Here is an 18,955-nt window from a genome sequence, read left to right as displayed (position 1 = left end):
CTGGCTCCTCTGTCTCCTCGGGGAGGGCCGTGGGGAGTGTTTTCCTCCTTGATTTGTTTCGGTTTTGTGAGCGTTAGTTTTTGTAATAGCAGTTTAGACTTATTCCAGCCTGGGGATTGTCTCAATTAACTCTTTCTTTAGTAAACACTTCTAAGCTTCCCTTTAGCACCTTTCTTAGCTTGGGCTGCTATAACAATATTCCACTGGCTGGGGTGCTTTAAATGCCCCATGTTTACTTCTCACAGTTCTGGAGGCTGAAATTCCATGAGAGGTGCCAGCAGATTCGGTTCTTGGGGAAGACCATCTTCCTGGTTTATAGGCAGCCGCCTTCTCCCTGTGTGCTCATGTGGCCTTTCCTGGGCAGAGAGAGAGCTGTTTGTCTTCCCCTTCCTACAAGGGAACTAGTCCCATAATGATGGTCCCATCCTCATCACCTCATCTAAACCTGTTCACCTCCCAGGGGCTCCACCTTCAGATCCTATCACGTTGAGGGTTAAGGCCTCAACATGAACTTACTGGGGGGACACATTCAGCCTATGAGAGCACGCCACTGTGGTAACCAGTGGCAATGCTGCCTCCTTGGGTGTTCTCACCTGTCTTGCCAGCACCCTGAGGTATGACCCACTCTGCTAGTGCTTTTTTCATGAGTGTCAGGCGTAGTTACTGACATAGAAGCCTTAATAAAAGGATGGAATAAAACAGACCTTTTGTTTTGGATAGTTTTCTTAAAGGCATAGGGGCATGGGGCAAGGGAAAAATCTAAATTACAGCTGAGCAAGTGAACATGTATAATCTCCTTTTCCTTAATGGCAGGGTGTAAGGCTTCCCTGATGGCTCAAATGGTAAAGAATCCACGTGCAGTACAGAAGACCCAGGTTCCATCCCTGGGTCGGGACGATCCCCTGGAGAAGGGAATGACAACCCACTCCAGTCAGTATTCTTGCCTGGAGAATCCCATGGATAGTGGGGCCTGGTGGGCTATAGTCCATTGGGACGCAGAGTCCGACACCTCTGAGCGACTAACAACTTTCACTTTTAAGAAACAGCTTAGGAGAGCTGACTCCACTTTCTTCCGCGTCTTTGTGTGTTGCTGGCCACTGTTCTTTCCTAATTAGTATGAAACAAATGATAAATGACCACTTCCTTGCTAATGTCCCACATGAAACATAAAGAAGCTGGAGGCCTGCACACTTACTCTGTAAACTAGGTCCTCAGTTTCCTCCTCTGACTTGGGAAGATTAACAGCCAGCCACCAACTTGAATCAGTTGAGGTAACATATGTGAAAGCACTTTGTAAACTGCCTTTGCTGAGCAAAGATGGGCTATTTGAGCAACACTTGTCCTGCAACACTAATCCTTCACTTACCCGTTAACAACTCAATACCATCTCTGCTCCCTCTGCACTTCTTGTTAGTCTCAGAGTACAGGTAGGATCTACCGGTGTTATATGGAAAAGCTGTTTGAACCAGAAGCTTAGCAGTTATGGAACTCACTGTTTATCTTCATGGTTTCTGGGCCTTGGAAATATTGGAAACATTGGGGGCCAGGTGGGTTCCTTTAGTACTGGACGGGTTCGTGATGGTGTCCACTTTCTCTGCAGCCATGACACCTGTTTTGTCTGACTTCACCCGAACAGGAGGAAATGTGTCGGATTGAAGAGGAGCAGAACTTTGAGGAACTGAAGATATTGCGTGAACTGGTACATGAGCGGTTTCACAAGCAGGAAGAACTGGCAGAGGTAGGAGACCCTCCAAGAGAATCTGTGTTCACACCCAGCACACTGAGTGCCTCTTGGGGCACAGAGAATGAGTAGTGGCACCTCACGCCCTGTCTCTGTCTTTGGTCCTCACGTGTGTTCATTTCTGATTGACACAGAGCCTACGGGAGCCTCAGCTGGATCCTCTGGGAGACTCTTCTGGAGACCCAGGCCCTGGGGGAAGCAGCGGGATGCTACAGTACCTTCAGTCCTGGTTTCCCGGCTGGGGTGGCTGGTACGGGCAGCAGAGCCCTGAAGGGAAGCCAGTGGAGGGCCTGATGGCGGAGCCGCAAGAGCAGTGGACTCCCGAGGAGATCTTGGGTAAGGCAGGAACTGGCTTTCAGGTGCCCTTCTTGATTACAGTGAAGGGAGACACTCGGTTCATGGTTCACCTATTATTTGTGAAACTGGCCCATAGTATATTTAAAAAAAAAAAAAAAGACATTTGTAACAGTTTATTTCATGTTACAGAGGCAGAGAGAGGTTTTTTAAAAAAATAATTTTCTTTCTTTATATTTGGCTGTGCTGAACCTTTGTTGCTGTGTGGGCTTTTCTCTAGTTTCGGCTCGTGGGCTTCAGAAGTTGTGGCACGTGGGCTCAGTAGTTCCCCTTGCTGGGCTTTAGAGCGCAGGCTCAATAGTTGTGGCCCATGGGCCTAGTTGCTCTGCAGCATGTGGGATCTTCCCGGACCAGGGATCAAACCTGCGTCTCTTGCATTGGCAGGCAGATTCTTTACCACTGGACCTCTAGTGAAGTCTGAGAGTAGGTTTTAAGAGATACTTCGTTTACAGCTCCATTACTGAATTCAAATATTTACATGGTTTCAAACAGATCTGAGTGGCAGTGATTGTAAGAGAATTAAGCCTGAGCCAGTTCAAAAGTTTGAAACCCTGAGAGCTTGAATACCAGCTCTTTAGACCCAGGCTGTCCAGTGTGGTAGCCGCAGTCACAAATGGTTAAAAATTTATTCAGCTGAAATAAAAAATTCACTTCCTCAGTTGACTAGCCACATGAGCCACAGTGCTCAGAGCCTCCTGTGGTTAGTGGCCACCATGTGGACAGTGCTGCCTTGTACTGTAGTTTATCATGAATTTGACATTGCCCCTCCTTTGACAATAAATTGATCAGGGCCCTTATAAGGCAGTTAGAGTCGTTTCATGTTGGTGAATAAAAGTCACCCATGACTTTGGAGTTCTTTCCTAAAGGGGAGATAATAGTTATGTCATATCATTGAGACTATGATCAGTGCTTTTTAAACTTTCCCATGTGTTTTCTTAAAGCCTCTTCTTCCTCATGTTCAGGCTCCGAGGAGTTTTTTGACCCTACTGCGGATGCCTCTTGTATGAACACATACACAAAGCGAGACCACGTCTTTGCGAAACTGAACTTGCAGCTGCAGCGAGGGACCGTGACTCTGCTGCACCAGGAGCAGGGGGCTCCCCAGATGAACCAGAGTGCTTTCATGCAGCTTGAGTTTTCAGGTGCTGCCCCCAAAATGCTTCCTGATGCTATCTCCCCAGACACCAGTGTCCACTTGAGTCTCGTTATTTGCGGTAGTTCTGTTGTAGAAAGTTGCCGTGAGTACTGAGTCATGGCCCCTAGGGGAAACACAAGGTTAGGTGTCTATAAGCATTTGGTGATCACATTCATCAGTGGATCAGTACATAATGCTGTTCTCTGTGTGTGTGTGTTTAATGATACCTTAGTTAATACATGTTGTTGATTTGTTATTGGAACTCATGGCCAGCGACACTGAAACTGTAACTGATGTCTGAGTGAAGGTATTCTACTACGTGTATTTCCTCTGTAAGACACAGCGCTTCCGCACTGTGCTTGGGGGCTCTTTTAAACAGCGAAATCACCAACAGACAGCACACAAATGCCAAAAGCTGGCACTAATTAGATCATGATAAGGGCACTGGTATGAGCTGAAACAAGAAGGCAGAGTGTTGTCTTGTTCAGCTTCAACTAGAAACATGCACTTGAGGTGACTTGAATTTTTTTTTTTTTGACTTGAATTTTTTGCTGCTCTGTACATGTCTGCAAAGCACTGTGAATATTATTTTTGGGGTTACAGTAAATTTTAGTGAGTGGATGAATTTGCAGATATGGAATCTGCAAATAATGAAAATTTTTTGACTTCTTTTTGTGAATTTGAATTGAAGGTACATAAATAAATGCCCAGATGTTGGTTTTGTCTTCTCACAAATAGATTTATTGTAGTTCATAAAATAGCTACTTATCTGAGGTCTGTCAGTAGTTTAAAGGCAAGTAACCAAAAAAGAAATGCCAGTTTTTGACTGGCTTTGACTTTGTAATCTTGAGAGCTGAAAAGTCATAAACTTAGTGTGAACTAGCAGATTGCTTGAACTAAATTGTGACGTGCTCTGTTTAAAATTTATTGTGTTGGAAAACTTCTGATATTCCTTACAAATTTATGTCAGTGGACAGGAAAGCCTGGCATGCTGCAGTCCATGGAGTCGTAGAGAGTCGGACACGACTGAGTGACTGAACTGAACGGAAGTAGACATTTAGATATGTAGATAGGGTTATTTTGTTCCAATTTGAAGGAGAAATGGTTCATGATATCTGATAGTTCACTGTAAAATATTATATCTAATACTTTGAAAATACTTAAGGCTATGATGGCATAGTATCAGCTCTTAACATTTATCTTCTGTAGGTGTAAAACTTCTAGCAGAATCTCTTCCTCGAAGAAACTCCTCCTTGCTCTTGGTCCGGTTGGGTGGACTGTTTCTTCGAGACCTGGCTACGGAAGGAACCATGTTTCCTCTTCTGGTCTTCCCTAATCCAGTACGTATAGCTGTATGATTCGTCCAGGGTGTTGGTGAATTGCCGTCTGTTTTAGGCAAGCAATAAGTAGTATTAAGTTGATTCGTTCTGACATTTGATCATTTTGAGAGAGACACGGTAATCAAAATGTAACTACAGTTAGATAAGTTTTTTGATTTTGTTACCATGTGTTGGTGGGATTTATGGCAGTGGCTTCCCCCCACCTGGTATTGTAGCCACCTTAGAATAGTTGCCTGGATTTGGAAGAAAATGTTATCAGCATGACTATTTCCTGCATTTCAAGGTCAGTGTTTGAATTTCCTCTGTATCTTGACAGTGATTTTCATGCATTCTGATCCTTAGTCACCGATAGGACTTCTCATCTCTCTAGAGTTACAGAAGAACCACTTTAAGTTTTCTCTATATGTGTACTTTTTTATATATAATACTCTTCTTAGACGAGAAGATCTTTGATCTTACTGAGTTGGCAAAGATATGATCAGAACAGTTGAATCTTCAGCTCCTTATTATGCCTCCCATAGCTTTTTGGCTTGGGGGGTTGGTGACAGGGTGGGAGGGCAGAATAAAAGTGTGGAAAGCCGTGCACGTCCAGTCCTCGTTGGGCAGTAGTTCATGTAGTGCCGAGTGCAGAGCAGCACACTGCCTGTACAGGCTGGGGAAGGCACAGGCTGGAGCGCTTGGCCTCCGGGTCTGCATCCCCTGATGTCACTTGAGTTTTGATTCGACTGTGCTAAGTGAGAGTGACATCAAAGGGTAAGACGGGAGAGAACGTGTGCACGGTGAACTGGCCCCTCTCACCCTGATCCGTATGTTTTGTGTGTGTTCATCAGCAAAAGGAGGTTGGCAGAGTCTCCCAGTCTTTTGGACTCCAAACAACATCTACAGACAGAAGCCATCATTATCCTGGTAAACTGTCATGTGTTCTTAAATTCATCCTTAAAAATGCAATGATTACAGATCAGTAGTCTTGGTCAGAGAGGGAGTGAGTCCTGTTTTGTGCCCATGGGCTTGCTGTGTGGATCCTTATCTGACTTGGAGACCACCCTGTGCTCTCCCTTAACTGGTGAGTGACTGGGGCAACTCACAGGGCCTCCAGGTCTGGGGTTCCATGATGGGAGTGAATATAACAACCCAGTCTTGAGAAGTCCTGTTGATACCAAGAGGCAGCCCTTATTAGGCTATTTTATAAAGTTTTTGAAAATGAGACTCAATTGGAAAATAATTGAGGAAATGTCTTTTTTCCCCCCAGAATTCTTTGCCAGTTATAAAGAATAAGGTGATTGTTTTGCTGTGTTCTATTTATTATTTTTTTCCTCTGGTTCTTTTCCTCTAGCTGCAGACCCAGATGACCCAGTTTTTGAGATGCTGTATGAGAGAAATCCAGTGCACAGCCATTTTGAGAGGCGGCTGAATGTCAGCACAAGGCCCTTGAACATCATATATAATCCCCAGGCTATTAAAAAAGTAGCAGACTTTTTCTACAAGGGAAAGGTTCATACCTCAGGTTAACTTTTTTGTTTGATTATGTTACTTTCTAATGACCTCTTTGTTGTCACTTCTGGGACAAGGGTTATTGTACATTCTGGTGACCTGGTAGTGGTAGAAAAGGCCTGAGAATAAGTGGAAGGGTTGTCCTTAGATCTTGAATCAAAGTGAATATCCTTGGAAAGTTGCTCTTCCAAGAGAAATCAATGACTTAATATTTTTTTCTTTCTTTGCCTTCGTTTAGCATGTATTTAAAATACTTTCCCTCTATTATGACAATGGTTTCCAGGATATTTTAGACCAGAGAATTTAGGGGGAATGTTCAAGAATTTTCTCCTAGATGACAGGATCAGTGGTTTGTTTTACTTGTTTTGTGCAGCAATAAATACTGCAGAGGTTGTCATTGGACTCTTCTGTGTCATCGCTGGTTTACATATGTCTGCCTTTGTCTCCCAAAAAGATTTGAGACAGTATGTGCAAAAAAAGCAATTCTGTTGATAGAGAAATCGATAAAACAATATTGCTTTCCTAAATATATCTGTCACTCCCCTTTCATAAGGGTTGTTTTAGTTTTTGGTCCAGTTTTTGAGTCTCTTCATGTACATGAATGTGTGTGCATGTTTAGTTGCTCTTTGTGACCCCATGGACTGCAGCCCACCAGGCTCCTTGGTCCGTGGAATTTTCCAAGCAAGGATATTGGAGTGGGTTGCCATTTCTTCCTCTAAGGGATCTTCCACACCCTGGGATTGAACCCATGTCTCCTGCATTGGCAGGTGGGTTCTTTAGTACTGAGCCCCCAGGGAAGCCCCTTTCATGTAGACGGTGACCATAAATGTCTTGGCTCCATTGCTCTGACACTGATAGAATGTAGAAGGCAAATCCTCCTAAATTCCAGTTTCCCTTTCAGTAATGATCATGCTGTTAAGGATTTTGAAATATTATAGTTTGGAATCTTTCAGAAACTGATTCTAGAAATTCTAATAACTTAGATGCCCATCTCTTATGTACTTAACCTTTCTCTGCATGGCTGTCCTCACTGTCTTTGCCACATTCCTGTAACCCCAGCTCAGGCTGGAGTAAGGGACTCTTGTTGTACAGACTGTTTTTTAGCTTTGGTGGAAATTCCTGGTCAGAGTACATGTTGTAGCACTTTCTTTCACCCAGTCGTCGTAAGAAGATTGTGACTCTTGGACACTTCCAATCTTGCAGGTTTCGGTTATCAGTCTGAACTGGAGTTGAGAGTGGCTGAAGCTGCGCGAAGACAGTACAACAGACTGAAGATGCAGACCAAGGCGGAAATCCGGCAGACTCTTGACCGATTGCTAGTGGGTGATTTCATTGTAAGTGGACATAATGATGCTCCTTTTGGGGGGTAGGGAAGAGGAAGGCATTCTTTCTGGGAAGTTCTTTATCTACAGTAGAGAGTCATGCCTGTATCAATTACACTGATAAGTAAACGGAATCTATGAAATACTTATCAGCTAGCAAAAAATAAAATCCCATGTCTTTTATAGTCAGGGTGTAATAAATAAAAACAAATGACTGAGACTAGATCATATATTATTTCTTCCTTGTTTCCGTTTTAGAACATTCTCAAAACTTGTCTTTGTTCCATTTTCTAGACCTGACATTTTGTAAATATTTCAATTAAGAACACCCCCTTTTAGTTACTGTTATCAGAAGAAAAACAATTGGAATGATGCCCCAGTAATTTTTTGTTTTAGAAATTTGTTTATTTACTTTTTTGGCTGCGTTGGGTCTTTGTTGCTGCATGTGGGTTTTTTCCAGTTGAGGCGAGCAGGGGCTACTCTTTGTTGTGGTGTACCGGCTTCCCATTGCAGTGGTTTCTCTTGTTGTGGAGCACGGGTTCTAGGTGTGTGGGCTCAGTAGCTGTGGCTCGCGGGCTTAGTTGCTCTGCTGCATGTGGTATCTTCCTGGACCAGGGATTGAACCAGTGTCCCTTGCATTGCAAGGAGGATTCTTGCACTGGTCCACCAGGGAAGCCCGATACCCCAGTTTTGATTCCTGGGAGTGATGATCACTTTGTGATGCCGAGTGCCCAGCTGATATGAGGATGCTTATGCACAGGGAGAGCCAAGAAACATCTCAACAGTCCAGCTAAACTGAGTTTCTGACCCTGTGGCCTGGGGATGTGGTGCTCAGATGTGGCAGTAGGTGTACCACTCAGAGGGTGGCTTATAGCTGGTGCAGAGCCAGCTGGGAGTATAAGGGATGGCAGAAATGTTCAGGGGAAACACTTAGGGGTTTGTAGTATGGGATACAGAATTTGTCCCATTTTTTTGTTTTTGCATGTGTTTCAACACAAATAAGAACATTTAGTATTTCTGATTATCTTAGACCAAGAGGTTTCTCTTTCATGGCGTTTATATAAATTAGCTTTTACTACTACATATAATTTACCAAATGTTACTATTACTACATGTAATTATATAAATTATATTATATATTTATATAGTGTATATAAAATGTGTAAATTATCTATTTACAATAACTCGGACATGGAAGCAACCTAGATGTCCATTGACAGATGAATGGATAAAGAAGTTGTAGTACACACACGATGGAATATTACTCAGCCATGGAAAGAAATGCATTTGAGTCAGTTCTAATGAGGTGGATGAACCTAGAGCCTATTATATAGAGTAAAGTAAGTCAGAAAGAGAAAGATAAATACTGTATATTAAGGCATATCTATGGAATCTGGAAAGATGGTACTGACAGTTCTATGTGCAGGGCAGCAAAAGAGACAGACATAAGAACAGACTTTTGGACTCAGTGGGAGATGGCGAGCTAGGATGATTTGAGAGGATAGTATTGAAACATACACATTACCATATGTAAAATAGATAACCAGTGCAAGTTTAATGTATGACTCAGGGCACCCAAAGCTGTTGCTCTGTGACAGCCTGGAGGGATGGGGTGAGGAGGGCGGTGGGAGGGAAGTTCAGGATGGAGGGGGCACATATATACCTATGGCTGATTCACATTGATGTATGGCAAAAACCATCACAGTACTGTAATTGTCCTCCAATTAAATAAATTGAAAAAATACATAAATTGTTAATTTTTTACTGTATATAATCTTTGATAAGCATTTATATAAATTAATTTATATAACAAATTCATGGGAAGAGCCATTAATAAATTTGTGAATTGGTGTATTTTTTATATTTCAAATGTCAAAGCTTATGTTTTTTATTTATTTATTTATTTATTTATTTTTTAATTTATTTTTTAAAATAATTATTATTATTTTTTTTTTCCAGTGGGTTTTGTCATACATTGATATGAATCAGCCATGGATTTACATGTATTCCCAATCCCGATCCCCCCTCCCAAAAGCTTATGTTTTTTTAGTAAGATTATTTTGGCCTGAAAGTTTGTGCTTAGCAATGTCCATGAATAAGTAAAAATATTTGGATTTCTCATTTATTTGAATTCTATAATTTCTACAGTACTTTAAAGTATTAAGTCTTTAGAAATAAGAGCTTTCTTAAACCATCGATCACCAGAATCAAAGAGCAAGCAACCCCCAAACCAGTAATTTGCACATTTTTCTCTCCCACTTCAGCCATTTGCCTGTGGTAATGTCTCATATCCTTAAGCATTTGGATCCACTTTTGTTTTAAATGTTTTGCTTTAATACCATAGACCGTTAGGTCATCCTGTGATCCTAGTGTGACCTTCGGGGAGGCTTGAGCTCCAGCTGATAAAGCTGCCCACTCTTAGCTGTTGTAGTTCAAGGCTATTTAATTGTGATTGATTCTATTTTTATAGGAGGAAAGTAAACGGTGGACTGTGCGACTGGACATTTCTGCCCCTCAAGTGATATTTCCTGATGACTTTAAGTTCAAGAATCCTGTGTTGGTTGTTGTGGATCTAGGAAGAATGCTGCTGACCAACACCCAAGGTACAGTGTGAATGTGAAGTAATAAAGGCATATCTTGGCAGATTGATCTCGCTCTCTCACTGAACCAAGTAAAGCTTAAAAGGAGGTTTATTTAGCATTCTAGGCTCCAAAGTTAACTCGTTACTTTTTTATATAATAGTTTTACTGAGATCCATTTGAAAATGGATCAATTCAGTTGTTTTTGGTATATTCATAAAATTGTACAGCTTTCACTGTTATCTAATTCCAGAACATTTTCATTGTCCCAAGAAGACATTCTAGACCCATAAGCAGTTATTCTCTATTACCACCTCTACTGGCCCTCACTAACCACTAATCTTTCTATCTTTGTTTATATGCCTGTTCTGGAGTGTTTGTATGAATAGAATCATGTAATATGAGATCTTTTATGTATGACTTCTTAAACTTAGCTCAGTGTTTTCAAGGTTTATCCATTTTGTGAAAGAAGGGAAAGTGAAAGTGTTAGTTGCTTAGTTGTGCCTGACTCTTTTTGATCCCTTGGACTGTAGCCCTCCAGGCTCCTCTGTCTATGGAATTCTCCAGGCAAGAATACTAGAGCGGATAGCCATTCAGTTCTCCAAGGGACCCTCCCAACTTAGGGACTGAACCCTGATCTCCTGCATTGTAGGTAGATTCTTTATCATCTGAGCCACCAGGGAAACCCTGTAGCATGTTATCAATACTTCATTTCTGTTTGCGGCTAAATGATGTTCCCTTATATCGATATACTACATTTTATAATATCCACTCATCAGTTGGTGTACATTTGGTTGTTTCTGCTCTTTGGTTGGTATGAGCTTGGCCCTAAGGGGATGTGGAAAGGGAATTACATCTGAAGAAAAGAATCACAGAATCGCAGAAAGTACCTACTTGGATTTATAAAACATAAACGTGGGACAGAGACACAGGTGACCAAACCCAGGGATGTGTTTTTGTAGTTGTCGTGACACTGCTCAGGTGCAGAAGCGAGGGGTTGAGTGAATTTGGGGCTGGAACTTGACATATTAAGCAATTACTGCTTGCCAAGTGCTGCTCTAACACGTGGGTATTGTGTTGAGGAAGGCAGAGGAAACCTCTGTTCTTTTGTAACCTTCTAGTTGGGGGGACAAAACGAACACATAGAAGAATACAGGAAAAAGTAAACAAATAAGGAGGGTTGGTGATGGCAGCTCATGCATTGCAGCTCAGATGTTGGCGGGTGGGGGGCAGTGACCAGAGGGCATTGTTGGTTTCTGCACCCTGACATGTGTTCCTGTGTTAGCAGGTCTCCATCTTTCCTCACGTTCATGAACTTTTACTCTTTTTGTTTTGATTTCCAAATCAGTAGATAAGTTCACTCTGAATACATGGGAAATATAGAATACTGTGCTTAGAGTTTTCATCCCCTTATTTGTTAAATCAGAGCTGTTGATTCTTTCTTCTTGTTGTTCAGTCTCTTAAGTTGTGTCCGACTCTTCTCTACTTTTCTTAATTATTACATTAAATGGGGGAGGAAGGCAAGAGCCAACATGTACTTTAAATCTTCCTGTTTTCATCTGCAGATGACTCCAAGAGGAAGAGTGGGGATGGGTCAGCATCGGAAGAGAATCAGTTCAGTGATGATGAATATAAGACCCCTCTTGCCACACCTCCCAATACCCCACCTCCTGAGACTAGCAGCAGTAATGGGGAGAAAACACCTCCATTTTCCGGAGTCAAGTTCAGTGAAGAGCAGCTTCAAGCACATCTAATGAGCACAAAGATGTATGAGAGGTACTCGCTGTCCTTTCTCGACCTGCAGATCATGGTTGGACGTGTGAAGGACAACTGGAAACATGTCCAGGATATTGACGTGGGACCTACCCACGTGGTCGAGAAATTCAACGTTCACCTCCAGTTAGAACGTCGATTGATTTATACGTCAGATCCCAAGTACCCCGGAGCCGTGCTCTCAGGCAACCTACCAGACCTGAAGATCCACATCAATGAAGATAAAATATCTGCTCTGAAGAATTGTTTTGCACTCCTGACCAGCCCAGAAACTAAGACTTTTGACTCTCAGATGAAGGAGAAGATTTTTCCCCAAGGGGGACAGCGAGGAAGTTTGCAAGACTCCGTGATGAACTTGACCCAGAGCATTGTGATGTTGGAGCAGCATACTCGGGAGGTCCTGGTGGAGTCACAGCTCCTCCTGGCTGAGTTTAAGGTGAATTGCATGCAGCTTGGTGTTGAGAGCAACGGCCGGTACATCTCTGTGCTCAAGGTGTTTGGCACCAACGCTCACTTTGTGAAGAGGCCTTATGACGCTGAGGTCTCCCTCACCGTTCATGGTTTGCTCCTGGTAGACACCATGCAGACGTATGGCGCTGATTTTGACCTTTTGATGGCCTCTCACAAGAACTTGAGCTTTGATATCCCGACAGGAAGCCTCCGGGACAGCAGGGCCCAGTCTCCCGTCTCTGGGTCCAATGTGGCCCACCTCACGAGTGCTGCCACACGGAACAACCAGTCAGCCACTAGTATTTCTCTGGACAGAGTTCTCACCAAAGAACAAGAGTCCCTCATAAAACTGGAATATCAGTTTGTGAGTTCAGAGTGCCCGTCCATGAATTTGGACAGCACCCTTCAGGTGATTTCATTGCAGGTGAATAATTTGGATATCATCCTAAATCCAGAGACAATTGTGGAACTGATTGGTTTTCTTCAAAAGTCTTTTCCCAAGGAAAAAGATGAATTGAGTCCTCAACCTTTAATGACTGATTTTGAAAGAAGCTTTAGGGAACAGGGAACTTACCAGTCTACATATGAACAAAACACGGAGGTTGCAGTGGAAATCCACAGGCTTAACTTGCTGCTCCTTCGGACGGTGGGAATGGCAAATGGAGAGAAGTATGGCAGAAAGATTGCGACAGCGAGTATAGGTGGCACCAAAGTTAATGTCTCCATGGGCAGCACATTTGACATGAATGGTTCTCTCGGCTGTTTGCAGCTTATGGATTTGACACAAGAGAATGTTAAGAACCAGTATGTTGTCAGCATTGGAAATTCCGTAGGCTATGAAAATATCATCAGTGATATTGGCTTCTTTGAATCTGTGTTTGTCAGAATGGAAGACGCAGGCCTCACTGATGCTCTGAGTTTCACCTTTGTTGAGAAATCTAAACAGGAATGTTTTCTCAACCTCAAGATGGCCTCCTTGCATTACAACCACTCCGCTAAATTCTTGAAGGAGCTGACATTGTCCATGGATGAGCTGGAAGAAAATTTTCGAAGTATGCTGAAAAGCGCAGCCACCAAAGTCACCACGGTCCTAGCCACTAAGACAGCTGAGTACAGTGAGATGGTGTCGCTCTTTGAAACTCCCAGGAAGGCCCGGGACTCCTTTTTCTTAGAAGAAAATGAACCATGTGGGTTTGGCCTAGGTGGGTCTCATTCTGACACCGTAAAGCTCATCTTGAACATAAACATTGAATCACCAGTGGTTTCCATCCCTCGGAAGCCTGGGAGTCCTGAGTTGCTGGTAGGACACTTGGGACAGATCTTCATCCAGAATTTTGTGGCTGGAGATGATGAATCCAGAAGTGACCGTCTGCAAGTGGAAATCAAAGACATTAAATTATATTCTTTGAACTGCACCCAGTTGGCAGGCAGAGAGGGCCCCGGGCCGGAAATGAGCCGGGCGTTCTGCCCTCTGTCTGGGTCTACCAATGCCAATAGTCAGGAGGAAGCTCACTTCACCCGACATGATTTCTTTGAATCTTTGCATAGAGGTCAAGGTGAGGCATGGGTATCTTTTGTCTCATTTTGTTTAGATTCCAGACCCAGCCATGAATGTAGTACCTGGCTTAAAATAACAACAAAAACCTTTCTTTTAGAATTACCCTAAGTGAATATTTAAGAAGTTAAAATAGAATTTTAAGAGGATGCTTTCATATTATGTTTGAATGTTTGCACCTTTTCTCACTGAATACCATTTTTGGCCCAGATAAGGATTTTTTTTTTTTTCAAGTGGCCCCCTTGGGTGAGTGTTCATTCACTGGGATTCAGTGGGTGAATTCTGTTAGAGTATTATGTAATTTAGTCAAATGCATCTGACTTTTTCATTCCTAAGCTGTAAATCTTTTCTAGTTAAATATCGTAGTCTAAGACAGCTGGAGGGATTGACAGAAATAGAATGTGAAATTTAGTCTGTGGATGTTATGGTCTCTGTTGACTATCCTGCCATCTTCTGTAATGGTTTGGTACAGGGTTCTAGGAATAAAGTGCTTGTATTTATGTATTCTCGATCTGATCTGCTAAAACCAAGCAGTTCAATCTATTAGTCTTGGCATCTATAGAAATCAGGTAAGCTATATTGATGGTGAAGATATTAATGCCTTTGAGAACTTCTCCTATGGTTCTCAGATGTTAATTCACTGATTCGTGTTTACATAGTTACCAAAAGATTGCTTTCTCTGTTTGGGTTAAAAGTTGTTCACTTAGAATTCTATGTTGTGCTTGATTCTGAGTTAGGCCCCATAAGAGGGATCAGTCTAAAGCTGAGCATGGATGAACAATTTTGTTTGGAAAATGCCAGTTTGGGAGATTAAGAGAAGCTTACTGACGACCCTTGCCTGGGTTAATGTTCTCTGCACCATATTTTGAAACCATCAAATGGAACCTGTTATGAAAATAGCTGTAGCATGCTCTTTGTGTGTAAATTTATCTTATACCCTTGCTTGCTGTGAGTTTTGGTCTTGGAATAGTTACCAAGGTTTGTACTCAATTGTAGACCCTCGGTGCCAGGGTCTAAGAGCAACTCCTGGGCTTGTTTATATATACCCTCACTGAATCAGCAATGACACAATCATTCTGAGTGTTCTAGTCGGTCATTTCTTCTCTCTTACACCAGCTTTTCACATCCTCAACAACACGACCATTCAGTTTAAACTGGAGAAGATCCCTGTAGAGAGAGAATCTGAACTGACTTTCTCACTTAGTCCAGATGACCTGGGAGCTTCTAGCATCATGAAGATTGAAGGAAAATTTGTCAATCCAGTTCAGGTAAGCACACTATTGATTTTTATGTCAGGACAGTTGAAGTCATGTAATAATTTTATATTTGTTATATACATGTGTTATGTTTATGTCTTGTTATATTTTGTATATATGAAATGTTGGAAGGAAAATATAAATTCAAAGAGATATTGTTCATGCACATTATTGTCAATAACTTGTTCCAATAAGCATGGAATCCTTTTATCATGTCCTTCTATCACTGAATCAGTCTTTGTTAGCTTCTTCATGTGGAGGGGTGAATTATAGAGTGGAAGAGGGCAAATCGTTAATTCCGTTGCCATTAAGAAATGAGGAAAATTATTGCTTAAAAAGTCAGGATCTCTCTTTCCCAGAGTATTATAATTCTTGTCACACTTTTGGCATATGTGGCCCACCTATAAAATGATCTGATTATCTGAGCTGTTGGCAGATCCTTTCAAGGGAGAATTAGTCTTGTCCTCATTGAAATGAAATGGTCCAGGGTGTGTGTGTGGTATGTATGTATACATCTTTCATCCTTTTACCTTCAGAAGTGTCATTTTTCCTGCTTTCACAGGGAAGAGAGCAAAAAGCATAACATTATAAAACAGCAAGGATAGGCAGAATCTTAGGACAGTGCACAGGATCTCGGGGAGTGACTGGTCATGCTATTAACAGAACATGTGTGGATTTTGACATCAGTGGTTTCTGGATTTGGGTCTCTGGTTGAGAGAACTTTCCCTGGATCTTTTCCTTTTTGGCTTTTAAGCTTTTTCTCTTAAACTTTTGCCTCACCAGTGCTGGATACTTAGGGTGGAGTTTACACTTTAAATCTAGCACATAAGGTGAATTCTATTGGATTGTATTGACTTTTTATTCTTATGGTTACCATTGACTTACTGTTGTTTTTGATGAAAATCTTAGAAAATTATTCTTTAAATTATTATGCAATAATTAAATTTAGTAGTTTAAATAATGAAAAATATTTTGTTATGAAAGATTTTAAAAATAAAGTAGAATACGCTGGTAAACTTCATGTCCCCATTACTCAGATTCAACAGTTAGCAAGATTTTGCCACATTTGTCTCATCCATTTTTTTTCTTCCTCCTTTGGAGAAATATTTTAAGGCAAATCCCAGACTATGCCATTTTTAATCCTATATATTTGAAGTGTATCACTATAAATTATGTACATTTAAAAAAATAACTATAGTGGTATTATCATGCCTGACAAAATTAGTGAAGATTTCTTGGTATCATCTGAATTTTAATCCATTTTGAGATTTCAGAGACATTTTTGATTTTTTTAAAAGATGTCCTTTACTTTTGGTATATTTGAATCAGGATCCAAATAAGGACTGTACATTCCATTTGGGTGATACATCTTGTGGGTCTCTATTCATTTAGTTTCCCTCTCATTTCCCCCCACCCCATGACATTATTTTGTTGGAAAACTAGGTCAGTTGCCTTGCAGAATGTCCCACATTCTGGATTTGGCTGTTAGTTTGTGGTGTTGCTGAACTGATTTTTCTACAATCAATTTTTCTGTAACTTAACTCTGTAGGTTTAATAGAATGAGGTGGTTTTTTTTGGTTTTTTTTTGGCCAGAACACTTCAAAGGTGGTGCACTGTAGCTTATATCAGGAGGCAAGCAATGTCTGATTGACTGTCAGTGAAGCCAAAATTGTTGATTGTATGCAGATGGCAAAAAGCTGATCCATTCATTGTAAAATTCCCTGTCAGTCACTCATATAAGGTCTTATTCCACTGATAACTGTGGTGGGATCCATTATTTATCTAGCAGTTACAAAATGATCACCTTCCAGTTCTGTCTTTTCTATATTTGTAACTCCTCTGTTAAAAAATTACCCTTGAGCAAATAAAAACTTCCCTGAAAACAGTTTTAGTAAGAAATTGTAATTAAAAACAAAGTGAGGGAATAACAGGGAATCATGGATCAACATTATTACCATAAAAAAGTACTATTTGTTTGATCAGCTGTACTAGTCATAGGTTGTTATAATAATTGGTGATGATCAGCAAGTTTTATTTTTTTGACTTTTTATTTTATATTGGAATATAGCTAATTAACAGTATTGTGATAGTTTCAGGTGGGCAGCAAAAGAACTCACCGGTACATATACATATATCCACTCTCCCTGAAACTCCCCTCCCATCCAGGCTACCACATAACACTGAGCAGAGTTCCCTGTGCTAAACAGTAGGTCCTTGTTGGTTATCCATTTTAAATATAGCAGTGTGTACAAGTCGACCCCAAGATCAGCGAGTTTTAGAATCATGAGAGTTTCTTAGTCCTAAGGTATAACCCACATTAGACTTTTGGCAGGATTTCCTTCAATTTCTGTAGTTGTTTTGTGGGGTTAGAAAGAATGATTTTGCAGATTCAGGCCTACATTTAATAGCATTTATTGAAACATTTATTGTGTGAAGATTATTCCGTGAGGCACTTGGGGACGGCCTTGTGAATAGATATAGATCAGAGAGCGGTAGAGATGTAAGGACAAAAAGGAAATAAAGACATGATCCTTGCTGTCAACTGATTTAAAACGTCTTGGAGAGTTGATATATAGCAGAAACCAGTGTGATATTGTAAAGCAATTATCCTCCAATTAAAAATAAATAAATTGAAATAAAATATATCTTATAAATTATATTTAAAAAAACCACTTGGGTAAAGTCATACAAAATTTGTGGGCAGTGCATATGAATGCATTTGACAGTAGTAGTGGAATAACTGAATTTTTCTCTTCGAATGCAGGTGGTGTTAGCAAAACATGTATATGAGCAGGTTTTACAAACGCTGGACAATCTGGTGTATAGTGAAGATCTGAATAAGTTTCCAGTCAGTGCAGCCTCCTCACCCTGCCCTAATTCTCCTCTGCCTCCCCTCAGTACCTGTGGAGAACCTTCCGCTGAAAGGAAGGAGAATGGATTGTTCAGCCACTCCAGTCTTTCTAACTCTTCTCAAAAGTCCTTGTCTGTGAAGGAAGTCAAATCCTTTACCCAGATTCAAGCCAACTTTTGTATATCAGAGCTTCAAGTTCAGCTCAGTGGAGATCTGACTTTGGGGGCCCAGGGTCTTGTGAGCTTAAAATTTCAGGATTTTGATGTGGAATTCAGTAAAGACCACCCCCAGACTTTATCCATTCAGATTGCCCTGCGCTCTTTGCTGATGGAGGACTTACTGGAGAAGAATCCAGATTCCAAATATAAGAACCTGATGGTGTCTCGGGGAGCCCCAAAGCCATCTAGTTTAGCACAGAAAGAGTATCTCTCTCAGTCCTGCCCTTCTGTATCCAACGTGGAGTATCCAGACATGCCTCGGTCTCTCCCTTCTCACATGGAGGAAGCGCCCAATGTGTTTCAGCTGTATCAGAGACCCACCTCGGCCTCCCGGAAGAAGCAAAAGGAAGTCCAGGACAAGGACTATCCCTTGACCCCACCTCCTTCTCCAACGGTAGATGAGCCCAAGATACTTGCGGGAAAGAGTAAATTTGATGATTCCTTGGTCCATATCAATGTATTCCTGGTGGATAAGAAGCATCCAGAATTCTCTTCCAGTTACAATCGAGTTAACCGGAGCATTGATGTTGATTTTAACTGCTTGGATGTGCTGATCACACTGCAGACCTGGGTCGTGATCCTAGATTTTTTTGGAATTGGCTCCACTGCAGACAACCATGCGATGAAGGTGCCGCCTGAGGACACCCTACCAAACGTGAAGTCAGAGTCAAGTGCATTAGCGGAGTCTGAACTGCAGGATCCAGTTAACACCAAACTGGATCTCAAGGTATCAGTTCCCTTAGGCTCTTGTTACGTCCTGAGCACGAACCTGGGCTTGTTTACTTAGATGCTGTCACCGTGCATTTGTGCCGGAGAATCTATCTCATTGACAGAGGAGGTATGTGGTCTTTTGGATGTCTATTCCAAAAGGGTAGACGTTAATATCTCAG

General features: G+C 41.5%; 1 protein-coding gene across 9 annotated transcripts in view; it reads left to right on the top strand.

The window, feature by feature from the left end:
- The window catches only part of VPS13D (vacuolar protein sorting 13 homolog D), a 265,619-nt gene that overhangs the window by 26,074 nt on the left and 220,590 nt on the right, over positions 1-18,955 (top strand). For 8 of the 9 annotated variants that reach the window (XR_009695793.1, XR_009695794.1, XR_009695795.1 and 5 more), the window contains exons 11-21: positions 1,637-1,738; positions 1,876-2,077; positions 3,037-3,237; positions 4,440-4,570; positions 5,401-5,476; positions 5,904-6,074; positions 7,265-7,395; positions 9,854-9,986; positions 11,528-13,741; positions 14,857-15,008; positions 17,761-18,792. Coding sequence is in view for 6 of the 9 variants with exons in the window: in XM_061160355.1 (XP_061016338.1) it covers positions 1,637-1,738; positions 1,876-2,077; positions 3,037-3,237; positions 4,440-4,570; positions 5,401-5,476; positions 5,904-6,074; positions 7,265-7,395; positions 9,854-9,986; positions 11,528-13,741; positions 14,857-15,008; positions 17,761-18,792 (4,545 nt within the window). In the remaining 3 variants the exon portion in view is untranslated. The remainder of the gene's footprint in view (positions 1-1,636; positions 1,739-1,875; positions 2,078-3,036; positions 3,238-4,439; positions 4,571-5,400; positions 5,477-5,903; positions 6,075-7,264; positions 7,396-9,853; positions 9,987-11,527; positions 13,742-14,856; positions 15,009-17,760; positions 18,793-18,955) is intronic. The other variant, XM_061160354.1, reaches the window with a different exon arrangement.

The sequence above is a fragment of the Dama dama genome, chromosome 14 (genome assembly GCF_033118175.1).
Source record: "Dama dama isolate Ldn47 chromosome 14, ASM3311817v1, whole genome shotgun sequence".
In the NCBI taxonomy this organism is placed as follows: Eukaryota; Metazoa; Chordata; class Mammalia; order Artiodactyla; family Cervidae; genus Dama; species Dama dama.
This window is presented reverse-complemented; position numbering and strand designations above follow the sequence as displayed.